Raw genomic sequence first — 15,967 nt, 5'->3', positions numbered from 1 at the left:
AACCTGTTAAAATCTTGCTCCTGGTGAGAGAGAGAGAGAGAGAAACTGCTGCAAGGCTGGAGGCAGCAGGGAGAAAGGTTTCTCCAGTGTGAGAGACTGCGCTCCTCCCCATAGGGGAGACACCCAAAACTCAGTGCCTGTTTAGAGGAAGGACTGACACCCGGAGCCAGCGACAGGACAACACCTGCCCCAGTGAGGGGGCCAGGGAAAGGTATTCCCCTTTTGTTTTGGGGCGTTATAGACTTTTTCCCTTTGTTTGGCAGAGGAGCACTCCTCAGGCCTGCCCTGAGGCCTGCCAAGAAGGCTCCGAGAAACCCCAAAGAGGGAAGACACGCACGCTCCAGAGTGGGGGGCTGATTTACCCCAGGCCCTGTCCCTGCCAGAGGAGGGAGCGCTAAGTCTGGCGAGGCAGAAGGGGTGCCTTGCCACAGTTTATAAATACTGATTTCTCCATATGTGCACAAACTGACAAAAAAATACTTCCATCAATGATCATCAAAATGTACAGATAGGCAAAGTAAGAAAAATGCTGCTTGAGAGCTTACTAGAGTTTGATTTAAGGATATTTACTGTGTGTGTTTTGACATGATGTTGACAATATGTGTTTTAAAAGTTATAAAACTTTAACTTTTTAATCTCAGCATTTCTGTCATTAAATAATTGTCTGATCCTCCTCCCATAATTACCTGCGACTGTGAAAATTTAAATCAATAAAAGTCTATACAGATGCTTAAAAATGAACATCAATATCTGTTGAAAATTTTTTTTTAAAAAAGATCAGTTCTGCCAAGCCTATGTATACAGTAAAACAAATACTCAACATCTCCCACTGACATATGAAATATTCTTGGGCACCCTTAAAATTCCCTGGTTACGTTTTTGTTTTGTTGCTTACATCATTTTATAAAGATAAATGGGATTGTTGACAGTACAAAATTGTCTGCTTAAGTATTAAAAAAGCATGACAAATACAAAAGGTAAAGGAATACTTTGTGGGGTCCTGGGTTGAGGGCTGTGGCAGTAAAAGCTTGAGTTGCTGTAGGTCTACCTATTAGGCTTGATTCGCTACTGTGCTACTCTGGTTTTACACTGATGTAACTCCACTAATCAATGATACACCAGTGTAAACTGGAGTCATACAGTGGTGAATGAAGCTCATTGTTTTTATAAAAGTTAAATCAATTATTGGTCTTCGAGCGATTGCTCATATTGATTCCAATTAGGTGTGCGTGCGCTGCAAGCACCGTTGTCAGAAAGTTTTTCCCCTAGCAGCACCTATCAGGTCAGCTGTGGAACCCTCTGGAGTTGCGCCTCCATAGTGCTCTGTATATGACCCTGCTGACCCAGCAGCTCCTCAGTTCCTTCTTACCACCAGTGATAGTCGTTGGAACTGTGGCGTCTTGCTCAGCAAGCTCTCCATGTTTCCCTAGCTTCTATCTACTTTAGTGTTTGTCTTCCTTAGTCAGTTTAGTTAGTGTTGTGTTAATAGTTCGCTGTTGGTAGTGGGGGGTTCCCCTCCAACCTGACCGCACTCTCCCTGGGGATTCAGGGCATGCTTAAGTCCCAGGGGTTCAAACCCTGCAAGTCCTCCAAAAAGCCTATGCCAGTGGGCAACCCCCATGACACTTGCTTAAAGTGTCTGGGAGAAAAGCATCAGGCAGATAAGTGCAGGATTTGCAAAGGGTTTCGCCCAAGAACAAAAAAGGAGCAGGATTTTAGACTGAAGCAGCTCCTTATGGAGGTGGTACTTAGACCACAACCAGCAATGATGCTGCAGGACCCGGCACCAAGTGCATCGGTATGTAGTGCCCTGGCATTAGTCACGGAGACAGCACCATGGAAGGACTGTGGACGAGACCTGCAACACCGCCGCTCTCCGGTGCGGAAACAGTCAGAGACAATTCCGCACTGGTTCCATACCCCGGGTTAGAAATGGCACCGGAAACAAGGGAGAAGTGGTTCCACGACTTCAGGACCCACCTCCTCAGAACTGGCCAATGGGGTGCATCCCAGGGAGGAGCACCCAGTGCCAAAAACTTCAGCGCAGGCACTGTCGACTTCAGTTCTGCAAGGGGGACCGCTGAGCCAGGTGAATTGGACTCACCGTGTCAGGTGGTGGAGGAGGTACAACAGCCTTCCACCCCAGACATATCAGAGGCCACGAGAGACCTCATAGACATGACGGCACCATGGTCCCTGGCCCTTCGCGCCAAGCCTCTGATGCCACAGCGTGTGGCACCGTCCCGGAGAAAACCTGCAGTGCTCTTCCCGTCGGCACCACCACCAGAGACGAAATACCGCTTGGAGTCTCGGCGCCGATCAGACTCGCGGCACTGATCGCATTCACGGCACCAGTCCCACCGCTCCAGGTCCTGCCAGCGCTCCTGTTTGCAGTGTCGATCGCTGTTGTGCAACAGGTCCTGTTCCCGCCGCAGTCCATCTCGGGATGGTTCCGTGTCATCGCGCAGACCCTGCTCGCAGCACCGCTCCCCAGCCTTGCGGCACTGCTCCCTGGCCCAACAGCGCTCGGCACCACTCTTGCCCTCGCAGTCTAGGTCCCCATCTTTGGGCCCGGAGATGGGGTCTAAATATTTGGAGCAGGCCCAATGCAAGTCGGCATGGGGCAGACTAGACATAGGTGTGGCACCCTGGCCCGCACAGTGGCAGATGCCAGCGCAGTGGCCATTTTGGACCCCTTTGGCATACCACCAGGCCCAGGGCACCCAGTCCAGTGGTTACCGTTCGGTGGTGTCCGAGGCGAGGGTCCCAGAGGCAGCAGCCAGTCGTCCCACCCTGAGGGGTGCGGAGGAGTTACCAGTCCTACCACCTTCTCCGGAACCCACCCCTGTTCCTGAGCCTGACCTTGGGGTGGCTGACCCTGGATTAGAGGCAGGACAAAAGGTACCAGAGGACCAGGATGGTCAGGAGGACCCAGTTTACCGTCTAGCCTCCTCGTCTTCCTCCCTGGACAAGGCTGTGGCTGGCATCTCCACCTCCAGGCCTCCCCCTATAGATAGCCAGGCCCACCAGGAACTCCTATGCAGGGTGTCATGAAATATGAACCTGCAGGTCGAAGAGGTGGTAGAGTCCGAGGACCCCATGATGGATATCCTGGCACTGAAAGAGCCACCCTAGATGGTCCCATCACTCATCAAAACTATCCAGGCCAATGCAAAGACTCCAGCCTCCGTCCCTCCCACTGCCAAGGCAGTGGAGAGGAAATATTTCATCCCTACTGAATGCCTCTGAATACCTCTTCACACACTCGCAGCCCTGTTCCCCAGTGGTGGCTGAAGTGGATGAGAAGAAGAGGCAGGGACAGCAAGCTCCAGCACCTAAGTCCAAGGACGCCAAGTGCCTGGATTTATTCGGACACAAAGTATACTCCACAGGAGGCTTACAATTTAGGATTGCTAATCAGCAGGCAATCTTGAGTAGATACAACTTCAACTCCTGGAATGTGATGCTGAAGTTTAAGGAATTGATACCAGCAAAGCCCAAAGAGGAGTTTGGGGCTATTATCAAAGAGGGCAAGGCAGTGGCATGGACCTCTTTACAGGCCGCACTGGACGCTGTGGACTCGGTAGCGCACACCTTGTCCTCAGGAATCACCATGAGGTGTAGCTCACTGCTGCAGGCCTTGGGGCTTCCGCCCAAGGTTCAACAAACTATGCAGGACCTGCCTTTCGATGGGGTTGGTCTGTTTGCTGAACAGACAGACTCCAGGCTGCATAGCCTAAAGGATTCCAGGGCTACAATGAAATCCTTGGGTGTGCACACCCCGGCAACCCAAAAAAAGCCCTTTAAGCCCTAACCATAGCAACAGCGGTCATATCCTCCTTGGCTGAGGCAGGATCCCTACAGACGCTGGGGCAGAAATGGCTAGTGCAACCCCCCCCCCCCATCCTCTGTCTGGGCAGGACCAGGGCTCAACTAAACCTTCGTCAGGCTCAAAGCAGTCGTTTTGAAGGTGTGCCCGAGGACGGAGCACCTGTCTCAGCACCAGATCCTTCCCCATGTTTTCTGAACAGTCTATCCCACTTCTACCGTGCTTGGTTCCAAATAACATCAGACAGTGCTGGGTTCTTCACACGGCAGGGGTGGGTTACTCTCCAATTCTGCTCCTTCTGTCCCTCCCACCCCCCTTCCCTGTCCCTCTTCAGGGACCCTTCTCACGAGCAGCTCCTTATCCAGGAGGTGCAGTTGCTCCTCACCATAGGAGCGGTGAAGGAGATTCCTCAGGAGCTATGGGGAAAGGGATTCTATTTCCGTTATTTCCTAATCCCCAAGACAAAGGGGGTCTCAGACCCATTCTAGACCTATGAGGACTCAATGAATTCACGGTGAAGTTGAAGTTCCGTATGGTCTCCCTGAGCACGATTATCCCTTCCCTGGATTCGGGAGACTGGTACGCCACCCTCAACATGAAAGATGTGTACTTTCATATAGCCATTTGCCCCACGCACAGACTTTCTAAGTTTTGTGGTCGACCACAAAACTATCAGTTCATGGTCCTCCTATTTGGTCTGACAGCCACCCGAGTTTTCACCAAGTGCGTGTCAGTTGTAGCATCTTCCTTCGCAACAGACAGATGCAGGTACACCCCGACCTTGACGACTGGCTACTCAAGGGGTGCACTAGGGAGCAGGTGGAATCTCAGATCCAGTTTGTCAGATCCACATTTGAGAGACTGGGCCTGCTCCTCAATGTGAACAAGTCAACCTTGTCTCTGACCCAGAGAATAGAGTTCATCAGAGCAGTGCTGGACTCGGTGCAGGCAAGAGTGTTTTTGCCAGACACACAATTCCAAGCCATGTCAAACATCATTCAAGGCCTCAGGTGATTCCCGACCACTACTGCAGGGGGTTACCTATATCTCCTTTGCCACGTGGCAGCCTGCACTTATGTGGTCTGGCATGTCAGGCTGAGGCTCAGACCCCTGCAAGCGTGGCTTGCGTTGGCCTATTGCCCGGGACGTGATAACCTGGACTTAGTAGTGACAGTACCAGAGCACGTACTCGAGTTCCTTGAATGGTGGCTCGACCCTCAAGATGGTGTGCGACGGAGTCCCCTTCAACAGCCCCGAGCCCTCCTCGTCCCTGGTAACGGATACATCACTACTGGGTTGGGGGTGCGCATTTGGGAGATCAACAAACACAGGACCTATGGTCTCTGGATGAGCTCTCCCTTCATATCAACGTCAAGGAGCTCAGGGTGGTACGCCTACCATGCCAAACTTTTTGGGCCCAGCTGTAAGGCCAGTGCGTGGCAATAAGGACAGATAACACCACTGCCATGTTTTACATCAACAAGCAGGGTGGAGCCCATTCCTCCCCTCTGTGTCGAGAAGCCCTCAGGCTCTGGGAGTTCTGCATAGCCTACTTCATTCACCTGGAACTACCTTATCTCCCAGGGGTTCAGAACAACCTGGCAGACCACCTCAGCAGATCGTTCCGCAATCACGAGTGGTCCGTCTGTCCAGATGTCATATACTCCATCTTCCAAAGGTGGGGGTTTCTCCAGGTTGATGTGTTTGCCACCCACAGCAATAGGACGTGCCCAATGTTCTGCTCCTTCCAGAATCACAGCCCGGGCTCCATCACAGACATGTTTCTGCTACCCTGGGGAGGCTGCCTGTTGTATGCCTTTCCCCCATTCCCTCCTGTGCACAAGGTCTGCAGGGACAGAGCGAAGGTAATCCTGGTGGGCCCCAGCGTGGCCTCGACAGCACTGGTACACCACGCTCCTAGAACCGTCAATGGGCTCCCCAATTCCATTGCCATTCCACCCTGACCTGATCACTCAGGACCATAGTCACCTGCTCCACCCAGACCTCAAGTCCCTCCATCTCCTGGCTTGGAAGCTTCATGGTTAAATCCCATGGAACTTCTCTGCTTGGAACCTGTAAGGGAGGTCCTGCTTGGCAGCAGGAAACCACCCACCAGGGCCACTTATCTTGCTAAGTGGAAAAGGTTCACTTGCTGGTGTGCCCAGCGATCTACACCTCCACTCCAGGTGCCTATACCACTCATCCTAGAGTACCTCCTACACCTATAACAACAAGGCCTGGCAGTGTCATCCATCAAGGTTCACCTCTTTGCTATCTTGGCCTTCCACCCAGGAGTATCTGGACGCTCCGTATTTGCCAACCCCATGGTGGGACATTTTCTCAAGGGCCTGGAACGCTTCCATCCCCAGATTAGACAGCCAGTCCCTGCATAGGACCTTAACTTGGTCCTCTCCAAACTAATGAGGACCCCCATTTGAACCGCTAGTGACTTGCTCCCTTCTGTCTCTATCATACAAGGTAGCTTTTCTGGTCACCATTACCTCAGCAAGGAGGGTGTCTGAGTTAAAGGCCCTCACCTCTGACCCATCTTACACCGTCTTCCACAAGGATAAGGTGCAGTTTAGGCCTCACTCAGCCTTTCTTCCTAAGGTTGTGTCAATTTTCATACGAGTCAAGACCTATACCTGCACATTTTCTATCCTAAGCCTCATGCCAGTTACCACAAGCAGAGGCTGCACACTCTGGTTGTTAGGTGGGTGCTGGCCTTCTACATCAAACGCACTAAATCTTTCAGAAAGTCGAACCAGCTATTTGTAGCGGTGGCTGACTGGATGAAAGGACTCCCGGTATCATCGCAAAGAATATCTTCCTGGATCACATTCTGCATCCGAGTTGGCCAAAATCCCAGCCCCGACACTTACAGCACACTCCACAAGGGTACAGGCTTCATCGGCAGCATTCCTGGCCCAGGTCCTGATCCAAGAAATCTGCAGGGCAGCGACTTGATCCTCAATGCATACGTTCACCTCTCATTACGCCATCGTCCAACATGCTAGAGATGATGCAGCTTTCGGCAGAGAAGCGCTCCAATGAGCGATTCCATAACTCCGACCCCACTGCCTAAGTAAGGCTTGGGAGTCACCTAACTGGAATCGATATGAGGAATCACTCAAAGAAGAGACAACGGTTATTCACCTTCTTGTAACTATTGTTCTTCAAGACCTGTTGCTCCTATCCATTCCAAACCCACCCGCCTTCCCCTCTGTCGGAGTAACCGGCAAGAAGGAACTGAGGAGGCACCGTGTCTCAGGGTCATATATAGCGCACCCGACCCGACGGGTGCTGCTAAGGGAAAAACTTTCCGACGACTGTGCATGCGGCATGCACACACCTAATTATGAGCAACACATCTCGAAGAACAACAGTCATAAGAAGGTGAGTAACCGTTCTTTTTTTGGGGCCCCCTAAAATATACCTTTTATTAAAGAAATATAAATTCAATCGAACATTTCTTAAAAAGGTAACTTTTACATACCTTTAAAATTCACATTGATCAGTGTATGTTTGGTCACTATGAAGATTGTTACTGCCTATTTGATCATGACATCCCAGTTTTGTGTGCATTAGTGCACGCTTCTGGATGACCTTGCAGGACCTTTTCTTAGATCAGTTATTTTCTGATAGGTACTTGGTTCAGCATAGTTGAATCTGACTGTAGTATTTAGATTGTAAGATACTTGTGGCAGCAAACAACATGTTTTCGTATGTATCTGTAAACCATCTAGCACGTTTGGTAAATAACAAAATTCCCAGACAAAGACCTTATGAAGATGGAGTTAAGGCTGAGAAGAACAGATCAGTAACTTAAAAGTTAAAATCCTTAGAAAAACATTGTAGTTGTGGGGGTTGGAAAGGGTGGGGAAAGGGAAATCTTTAAATTTCTGGTTCTAAGTTCAAGCACAGCATGGAAATTTGCAGCTACTGCTATTTCATCATATTGTTGCCTCTTTTTGACCGGACCCATTAGTCAAGGTTTGGGGCCCTGGGATGGTCCAGCTGGAAGTAGAAATTTGTGATAGGTATTTCTTTGGTGCAGTTTTGTTTATTTATAAAGAATGTATGAAGTCCTGTATCTCTGAATGCAGGAGGAACCAAGAACAAAAGGAACAGTTTCTTAGCTTACTGCCCTGAAGCCTCTTTATCTAATACCAGACCCAAATGCTCGCTGTCTAGCTTTTTCCAGGGTCACACTGTCCTCACAGGCTCCTGCTTGGCTTATCTTGCCTCTTTGCTTCTCCCTCTTTCTCTGTTCTTGTCTGTGACCTCAGTATCTCTGTGTTCTCTCACACTCCCACACATCTATCCAAAGCAATACTCAGCCCAAAAGCTCCCAGGCAGGGTCTCTCACACCTTTTTCTCTTAGGTAGGGCTTATGTTTAAAGTTAGGTGTGAACTCACCCTTCAGTTAACATATCAACCTCACTGGGGTTTTAACCTAACCCATAGCAAGGTTTCACCCAGCTCATAATGATATTAATTATCATCATGACCTTAAATGTATGAGTTCTTCCTCCATAAAATCCAATTTTGGAGTGGCTGTTATTCTCTCAAGTCTCAGCCTGAAGTTACTATTTTTTTTTTATGGTCTATGCTGTGAGTCCCTGGAAAAATAAATCCTTATTGATAGTGTAAGCATTGGGGTAGCATTAACTTATTCCAAGATTAGACTGAGTTTGTGGACTCTGTTTCCATTTACATCCTGCTCACATACCAGTTCTTCCTCCATTTTGACTTGCTGAGATAATGCTCACCAAAAACAGTCCTCGGATTCCCCACATTGGTGTATTTATATCTTCTTTTGTTGGGTCCAGCATCCCTTCGAAACACTTTTTAGTAGGGCTATCCAGCCTTAGGTGCAACCTTCAGCCAGTAATTCTGTAGAATTGTTTAAAATTCTGTTTAAAAAGTGACCCCGGCAGGACAGCTAGCAGTGGGTGAGAATGCAGACAGCTTGGGGCAATGGCAACATGAGATCCAAGGCTTCCATTCTGAACCCTTATCAAAACTCACCACTTTTCATCTTGTAAATATTTTAGTCCAGGTCTTCAGTTGATGTAAATCACAGTCGCTCCAGTGACTTGCCACAGCAGAGGAGCCAGCCTTTTATCTTTAAAACCACATAGTAAGTTTTAGGAAAGAGAATCGTGATCTGTAGTATTTCAATAGATCCATGGCCCACACAGTCACATTTCTTGTCTCTTACTACTGTCAATAGCAAATGCATCAAGAAAGCATAAAGGTCCCATTTCCCCCACCCCCCCTCCCACAAGTATAACTGAAGTGCCAAAAATGGTCTCTCAGTTTGAATGCAATCAATTAATCTTCACATTGTGAAAACTGTATTGTGAGAAGATGTCTTGGCTACCTGGGATAGCAAAAGAGTTATGTAATATTTGAGGATACCCACATTTGAAAATGTAGCACAAGTGCAGTGTTCAACAGAAGGGTGAGGACTGAAAATGTCATTCTGGTTGTGGTGTTTTGTTTTTTTTAAACCTTGTAGATCTTGAGCAACCTTGTGATGGAGGAGCTCCTGCCTAACCTTCAGACCATGATCCTGCCTAAAATGAAAGGAAAGAGGAATGATAGGAAGAGGGTTTGGTTTGCTGTAAGTACTGTCCTTTGCACAGCTCTTGTCTTGCATAGCAATTGTCCAGTGTGCTAGTCCAGACATACTTTTATTTTTTGTTTTTAGATTGTGGAAGAAACATACAACCTGGTCCAGGAGCAGGTTTCAGAAGGATTAAACACCTTGAAGGAAGAATGTAAAGATCTTACAAAGAATCTAGAAGGAACCATTCGTTCAGACATGGATCAGATTTTGAATTCAAAGAACTATTTAGCTGGAAAAATCAAAGGTTAGTGGGGATAAAAACAAAACACAACACCCTCTCCCCATATCTCACTGTTCTGGCGCTGTTCTTCAGAATTACCCATTGCCCTCAGATGCTTGAATTATCAAGTGACCGCTGGTTTGCATGCCCGACTCGAGACTCTGATTTACAGAAAGTGCTGAGCACCTGCAGCTTCCACAGGCTTCAGTGGGAATTGTGACTGCTTAGCCCTTCTCAATGTCAGGGGCCAGGTACTTCAACCTGGATTCCTGGAAGTGGAGGCAACCCAAATCACCGGCCACTTTTGAAAATTTTGATTAGAATGGCTAATTCTGCTTTCAGTTTCACGTGCATTATGTGATGAAGATATAGGTTACACAAGCACAACCGAAAGCAGAATATGGCTTACATGCTCCACAGTGGAACTTTTGATTAAGCGATAAATGTCTATGGTGCTGAAGCATACTTAAAACAAATGTCTTATTGAATGATTTAAAACTCGTATGATGTGATTATAGTTTTGTAACAGATATGTAAATTAACATAAAAAGTAGACAAAACATTAGCATATATTGCTGAAGCACTCTTTCTAGAAACCATAGGTGACAAGTAATAGATGAAGATTTGGGCAGTTATTTTAAAAAAACTTGGAGCATTTCTTTTTAGGGCACTAAATATTTTTGTTCAAGGGAGTGTAGGTTGTTTTCCTTGCCATGTAAAGTTCCCTGTTGAATTAACATGTAATACAGTGTACCTTAGATCACAATGACCATGCTATTTACAGACATCCCAGTGTTTGTCAATACCCGCCTATATTTCTTCTTCACTCACAATGCGGCCAATCCACTACAATTTGGCAGGAAGGAAAAAATATCTTTAAATGACAATTTAAACTCCACAAACTCTTCCCTTCCTTACCCAAGTCATGTTTGAGGAGGACAAGTGTCATAAATGGCTCTGGGGAAAGTATTCTGCTAGAACTCATTCTAGCAGTCTGTAGCCCTTTCATTTAGATTCTTCAGTCTACCACCTGGTGGCCTAAAACATGTCTGTCTGATTCTTTAATACCTCAGCAACAGTCTCCGAGCCTGCTGAGAAGTGCTGCATGGAGAATATCCAGCCATTTTTGCCTTCCATATTGGAAGAGCTCATGGGCCCAGTAAGCTCTGGATTCAGTGAAGTCCGTTTGCTCTTTGAAAAAGAAGTTAATGAGATCTGCCAGGACTTCCAGAAGACAAATGATGCCACAAAGCTGAAGGAAGTAAGAAAAGAAGTTTGGGTCCTTTTTTACACTCTCACATGTTATAAAAATTCTCTATATAGATCTTAATTGACAATAGTTATATTGGCTCTGCAGACCAATAGGTATAAATTCCTGTTTTTTCTCAGTTAAATAGTCATCTGATTCAAAGACACACAGAGTACAATAAATTGAATAATGATTCGCTACAATCAGTTGTGTGACCATCACTAAATTTCTATATTAAGAATCCATCTCAGATTGTTTTCTTTGTAAAATATTTTTTTCCCCCACTGGGATGCAGAATTTGGAGCAGCTGATTAACCTGCCATTCAACTCTGTGAAAATGGAACCTTGCTATCTGAAAGTTCATCTCCTCCAGGAACCACTCCAGGACCTCAAGAACCGCTTCAAATTCTACCATGTTGATTTTGTGGTTAAGAGGACACAGAACTTCATGCAGGAGGTAGTGTAAAATCCATTTTTCCGCTTTGGAAGAACAGGTTAGGTTTGCCCATCTGCTCTGCTTCAAAGTAGTCTTGATAGGGAGCTATGCACATGCACAGAATGGTGAATAGACTAGAATGAAAATAGAGATGACAAAATCCAGGAATATCACATCTGACAGGGGCGCATCATCTTTAAATCAGTGTTTATTCCTTTTAAAGACACAGTAGTTAGGAGCTAAAGGTTGATCATCTCTTCATCTAACCTTTGAATTTCTGAAATCTTAGTGTCTCAGATTCTTAGGGCAAATTTCAGAATGCCCTCAGCATGGCCTCTAAATTTGTACAGTAAAATACTGTTGGCACAGCAGTAGGTGACGAAGAGTCTGCCTCATTTACATACTCAAGAACTGTCTTTTATGAAAGACCATAAAAATATATTTTTGGTATTTATGCAAGGGAATGAATTCTCCTTTACAGTTCTAGCCTCTCATGATAGGCAGTAAGGCATTTCATTAGAAAAATGGGCAATTATTTCTATATTAATTTTTATCTCGGGTATAAATGGATTTAGAGACTTCGATAGAATAACCATGGTGATTCTAGTTCTCATGCAGAGGGTTGAACTGCCTGCCTGATTCTGAATCAAAAAGGAATCCCTCCCGCCTCCTACTTTCACAAAGTATTGGCAGGGACATTTGGCTTTTTTTTACTTCAGGAGCATTAAACAGAGATCACCTATTAGGATCAAGTAGGCATATGCCACACAGACATCTGGTGATTGCCAGAGTACAGGACAGGGTAGGCTTTCATAGCCTTGTGTTGTCTTCTGTATTTTTAGTAATGTAGTCAATAAAGTATATAACCAGTTCAGTAGGGACCTATTAGCAGTGTAATTGGCACAGCTCTGTGGAATGAGGCTCACAAGGCACCTGTTGTGTGACGCAGAGCTGTATTCTGTTGTGACTCTAACTGCAGTAGAGCGAATGAGGTGATGGTGCTTGACATAGCCAGTGGTATTGGTAGCTACATGGATTCATGTGCCACCTGTCTCCCCCCTGCCGTTAGTATCCCAGAAACTACTGTAACTCATTGTAAACTACAACCTCTTTAAAAATATCTCTGCCTGTATATCACACTTTCTTCCCTAGACTTTATCATTCAGGCACTTACTTATAAACAAGAGCTGTGTTGATTATGATCTTGTTGGTTCCTGCTGATTCCCACCTGAAGTTAGAGGGCCAAATTCATACCCATTGAGCACACCCAACTGCAACAAAATTGCTCCCTCACACAGCTGCACTGCGTTTTCCTCTAAATGTTGTTTTTTGTGAAACCTTATTCTTTGTCAAAGCAACCAGCTGTGATGTTACAGGTAGTCAACGGGGGAAAAAGGGAGCATGTACACAGCTCCTCCAGTGTCCTACTGCAAGGAACAGACATTAAACCTCCAACAAGTTAGCAATGTCTCCCTGCCAAAAAACGTTGTTTTTTGTGCCACCATAGTCTTTGTCAAAGCAACCAGCTGTGATGTTACAGAAGATTATGATAGCTCTTAGATACCATAGCTGTCTTTAGGAAAACCTAAAATCAGGAATGATCAGCAGCCAAGGAATTTTTGAGAAACAAAATTCTGTTTTCACTCCCATGTTTTGAGTAGGGACCGCCCTGAATTCCTGCTCAGGCAAAACACCTGTTAAAGGAGGACATTCATAATGAAACAGGAAAAAGAAGAGAGAGATAGAAGAGAACATTTTTCAAGGTTTTCCATAAGTTGCTTAAAAGGGAGAGTACAAGTTGTTCCAACAAGCTCATTTATATTGCTGTTCTCTCTTAAAATGGCCATTATTTTTCTCATGAGAAGTAGAAAAGAGTTTCACTTTGTGTTCATGGGCATATAATATTTATTTTTATTAATAAGCCGCTAGGCCAATATGTTTTCATTAACATTGTTTTAATTTAAAAGAAACCTCTGGCTTAATTCCCACTGACTTTGTACTGATGTAAATGACCTACACAAAGTGCCAGGCACTGGAGCATCAGGTCCCTACTCTTCAAAGTTGCCGAAAAAGTAGTATTTAAAACCTGCTGGGTTATTGTCATCTTCTGGCTAACTTATGAAAACTAGGGGCCACGTGCTCAGATGATATAAATCAATGTAGCTCCGTTGAAGTCAGCTGAGTACCTGGCCCAAGATCTGCAAATGCATAGAAAACATGAGTGGCTAAGCTTTCCAGCTGGTCTCTAAAACTATACCTGCAGTTTTAATGTGCAAGATTTTTGCATGCATGAAGTTTGAATGTTCATGCACTTGTATACATACATTGAGTAGATATGTGGATACTTAATTTACATGTGCAAATGCAACTTGCACGTTCTAATCTGAGTCTGGAGCAAACCTAATTCTAAAAACTACACTTCAAAACTTGACACAACCTATGTTTAGCCATTTAAACAAACAAACAAAAAAACCTGGGTAAGGGCACTGCATACAAGGCCATATCTTTTGCAACGGGAAAATTCCTAGAGTATTACCTGGATATCTATATACTGATTTGAAAATTCCCATGTCAAGCAGAGGACATATGGAGCCCCGGGCTGTTTTCCCGTCAGAATGAAGGTGAAAACATAAAGTACAAATTTCCACCTGCAAAATTGTTGCTAATGAAGTTTCTCCAAACTAGGGTAATTATTTAATGTGTCACTGGATGGTGTGAGAACAGAGAAAACAGAGAATTCTGAATCTACTTTAATTTTCATTATATATAAGTTGGCACTAGGAGGGCTTCCCAGAATAGCTGTACCGGTATAGTTCTTCTGGCAATCCTTTTCTAGTGTAGACCTGAATTAGAAATGGAAATAGTAAGTTGTGTTCTTTTTGCCTTTCCAGTCCCCAAAGAGTGTTCAAATCCAGACTCCTTTTTTCCACTGACATTTTGAATCTTGTTTTAAGAAGTCCTGAAAACATTTCTATTGATTTTTAGGGTTTATACTTTCTTTTCCTCCCCCCGCCCCCACCTCCACCTCACAAGCACACTTTAACAAACTACTAAGTTTACAATGTCTATTTGTGTCTGGAAGAACTTGTAACTAGTGACATGTTGTAGTTCAGAAGTCTATCTAAAAATAGTAGGGGTATAAACTGCACCTGATATTGCTCAGTTTGAAGTCATGGGAATTTTGCTATGAACTTCATCAGGAGTGGGCCCGACAATAAGTATGGCGATTTTAATCCTTTGTCTTTATCACATTTGTCTTTATTTCTAGCTTATGGAAAATGCAGTGTATACTTTTGAACAACTTCTGAGTCTGAGCAGCCAAGGAGATACAGTGAAAATTTCAACTGCCATTGAAAAAGTCAAACTACGAGTACTAAAGGTAAAAATTATCTGACTCTTAAGTGTATCAGAAAACTAGGGGATCTGCTTAGGTGGTGTTTTGTAATAAATTGAAGGCATTTTTTACATACATTTATTTAATAATGAGAAGAAATGTGTTTCTTACCATCTTATGGGAAATATTTCAATGCATCCACTTGTTTTCACTCACTGGAATAATTGGCCAGATTCTTAACTGCCTTGCACCTTATCTATCCCTGTGCAAAATGAGTGTAAAATGTTACCTCTGGTTTAAGTGAGTGGAGAATGCTAATTTAGTAGCATTTTGCAAAAAATGCAAATGATTACTCCAGGTGCAATGCAGTGGAGCATTAGGTCCTCCCTATATGGTCTAATGACTTCAGATAATAACACGGTTTTTTCTTACTCCTATACTCAAATCATTGGACCATGCCTTTCTCTAGTCTCATGGTATTCAAGTAGCTATGGACAAACCATATGGATAAAATTTGGACCAAACCTGAACATTTTTTGAGGTTCAAAATAATTTGGGTAACATTAAAAAAAATTTTTTTTGTAAACACTTCATTTGCATGCAACACTGCACTTTTAGGGACAGATCCTCAACTGGTGTAAATTTTCATAGATCCATTGACTTCAGTATAGTTATGACAATTTAGAGAATCTGCCCCCAAAATTCTAACTGATCCCAGAAGTGGAAGTGCTGAAATACCATGAGGAAGGCAGTTCTCACAGTGAGCGCTCATTGGAATTCTCAGACTTTAAGGCCAGAAGGGACCATCATGATCATCTAGTCTGACCTCCTGCCCATTGCAGGCCACAGACCCTCACCCACCCAATTCTTTAATAGGCCCATAACTTCTGACAGAATTACTGAAGTCCTCAAACCTTGATTTAAAGACAGCAATTCATATTCTTTGGGTTGCCCATCAGCAGGAACAGGCCAACGGGAACAAACTACTTGTATGAATGTTTAATTGTTCTAACTGTGGTTTTTTCTTTTGTCTGTTTTGACAGCAATATGACTATGACAGCAGTACTATACGGAAGAAAATATTTCAGGAAGCATTGGTACAGATCACATTGCCCACAATGCAGAAGACACTGGCTTCAGCTTGCAAACCAGTAGGTAACTTTCTGGCTGCATGCTGGAAAAAAAGAAAGGGAAGGTGGAATTAACACACTGGCTATATCCTAAGCCACCTAATGCAAATTAGCTACAGGTGGTCATGTAAAGT

The 15,967-nt window shown here is 44.9% G+C and overlaps 1 protein-coding gene across 1 annotated transcript in view; it reads left to right on the top strand.

The window, feature by feature from the left end:
• Positions 1-15,967, top strand: part of NIBAN1 (niban apoptosis regulator 1) — a 127,337-nt gene that overhangs the window by 104,378 nt on the left and 6,992 nt on the right. Inside the window, exons 7-12 of the mRNA XM_084636426.1 lie at positions 9,354-9,458; positions 9,546-9,708; positions 10,758-10,945; positions 11,229-11,390; positions 14,638-14,748; positions 15,747-15,854. Of these exons, the coding sequence (XP_084492552.1) occupies positions 9,354-9,458; positions 9,546-9,708; positions 10,758-10,945; positions 11,229-11,390; positions 14,638-14,748; positions 15,747-15,854 (837 nt within the window). The remainder of the gene's footprint in view (positions 1-9,353; positions 9,459-9,545; positions 9,709-10,757; positions 10,946-11,228; positions 11,391-14,637; positions 14,749-15,746; positions 15,855-15,967) is intronic.

Source organism: Lepidochelys olivacea (genome assembly GCF_965140295.1).
Source record: "Lepidochelys olivacea isolate rLepOli2 genome assembly, chromosome: 8".
Lineage (NCBI taxonomy): Eukaryota > Metazoa > Chordata > Testudines > Cheloniidae > Lepidochelys > Lepidochelys olivacea.
The sequence above is the reverse complement of the archived record's forward strand: the minus strand, read 5'-3'. Positions and strand labels throughout refer to the sequence as shown.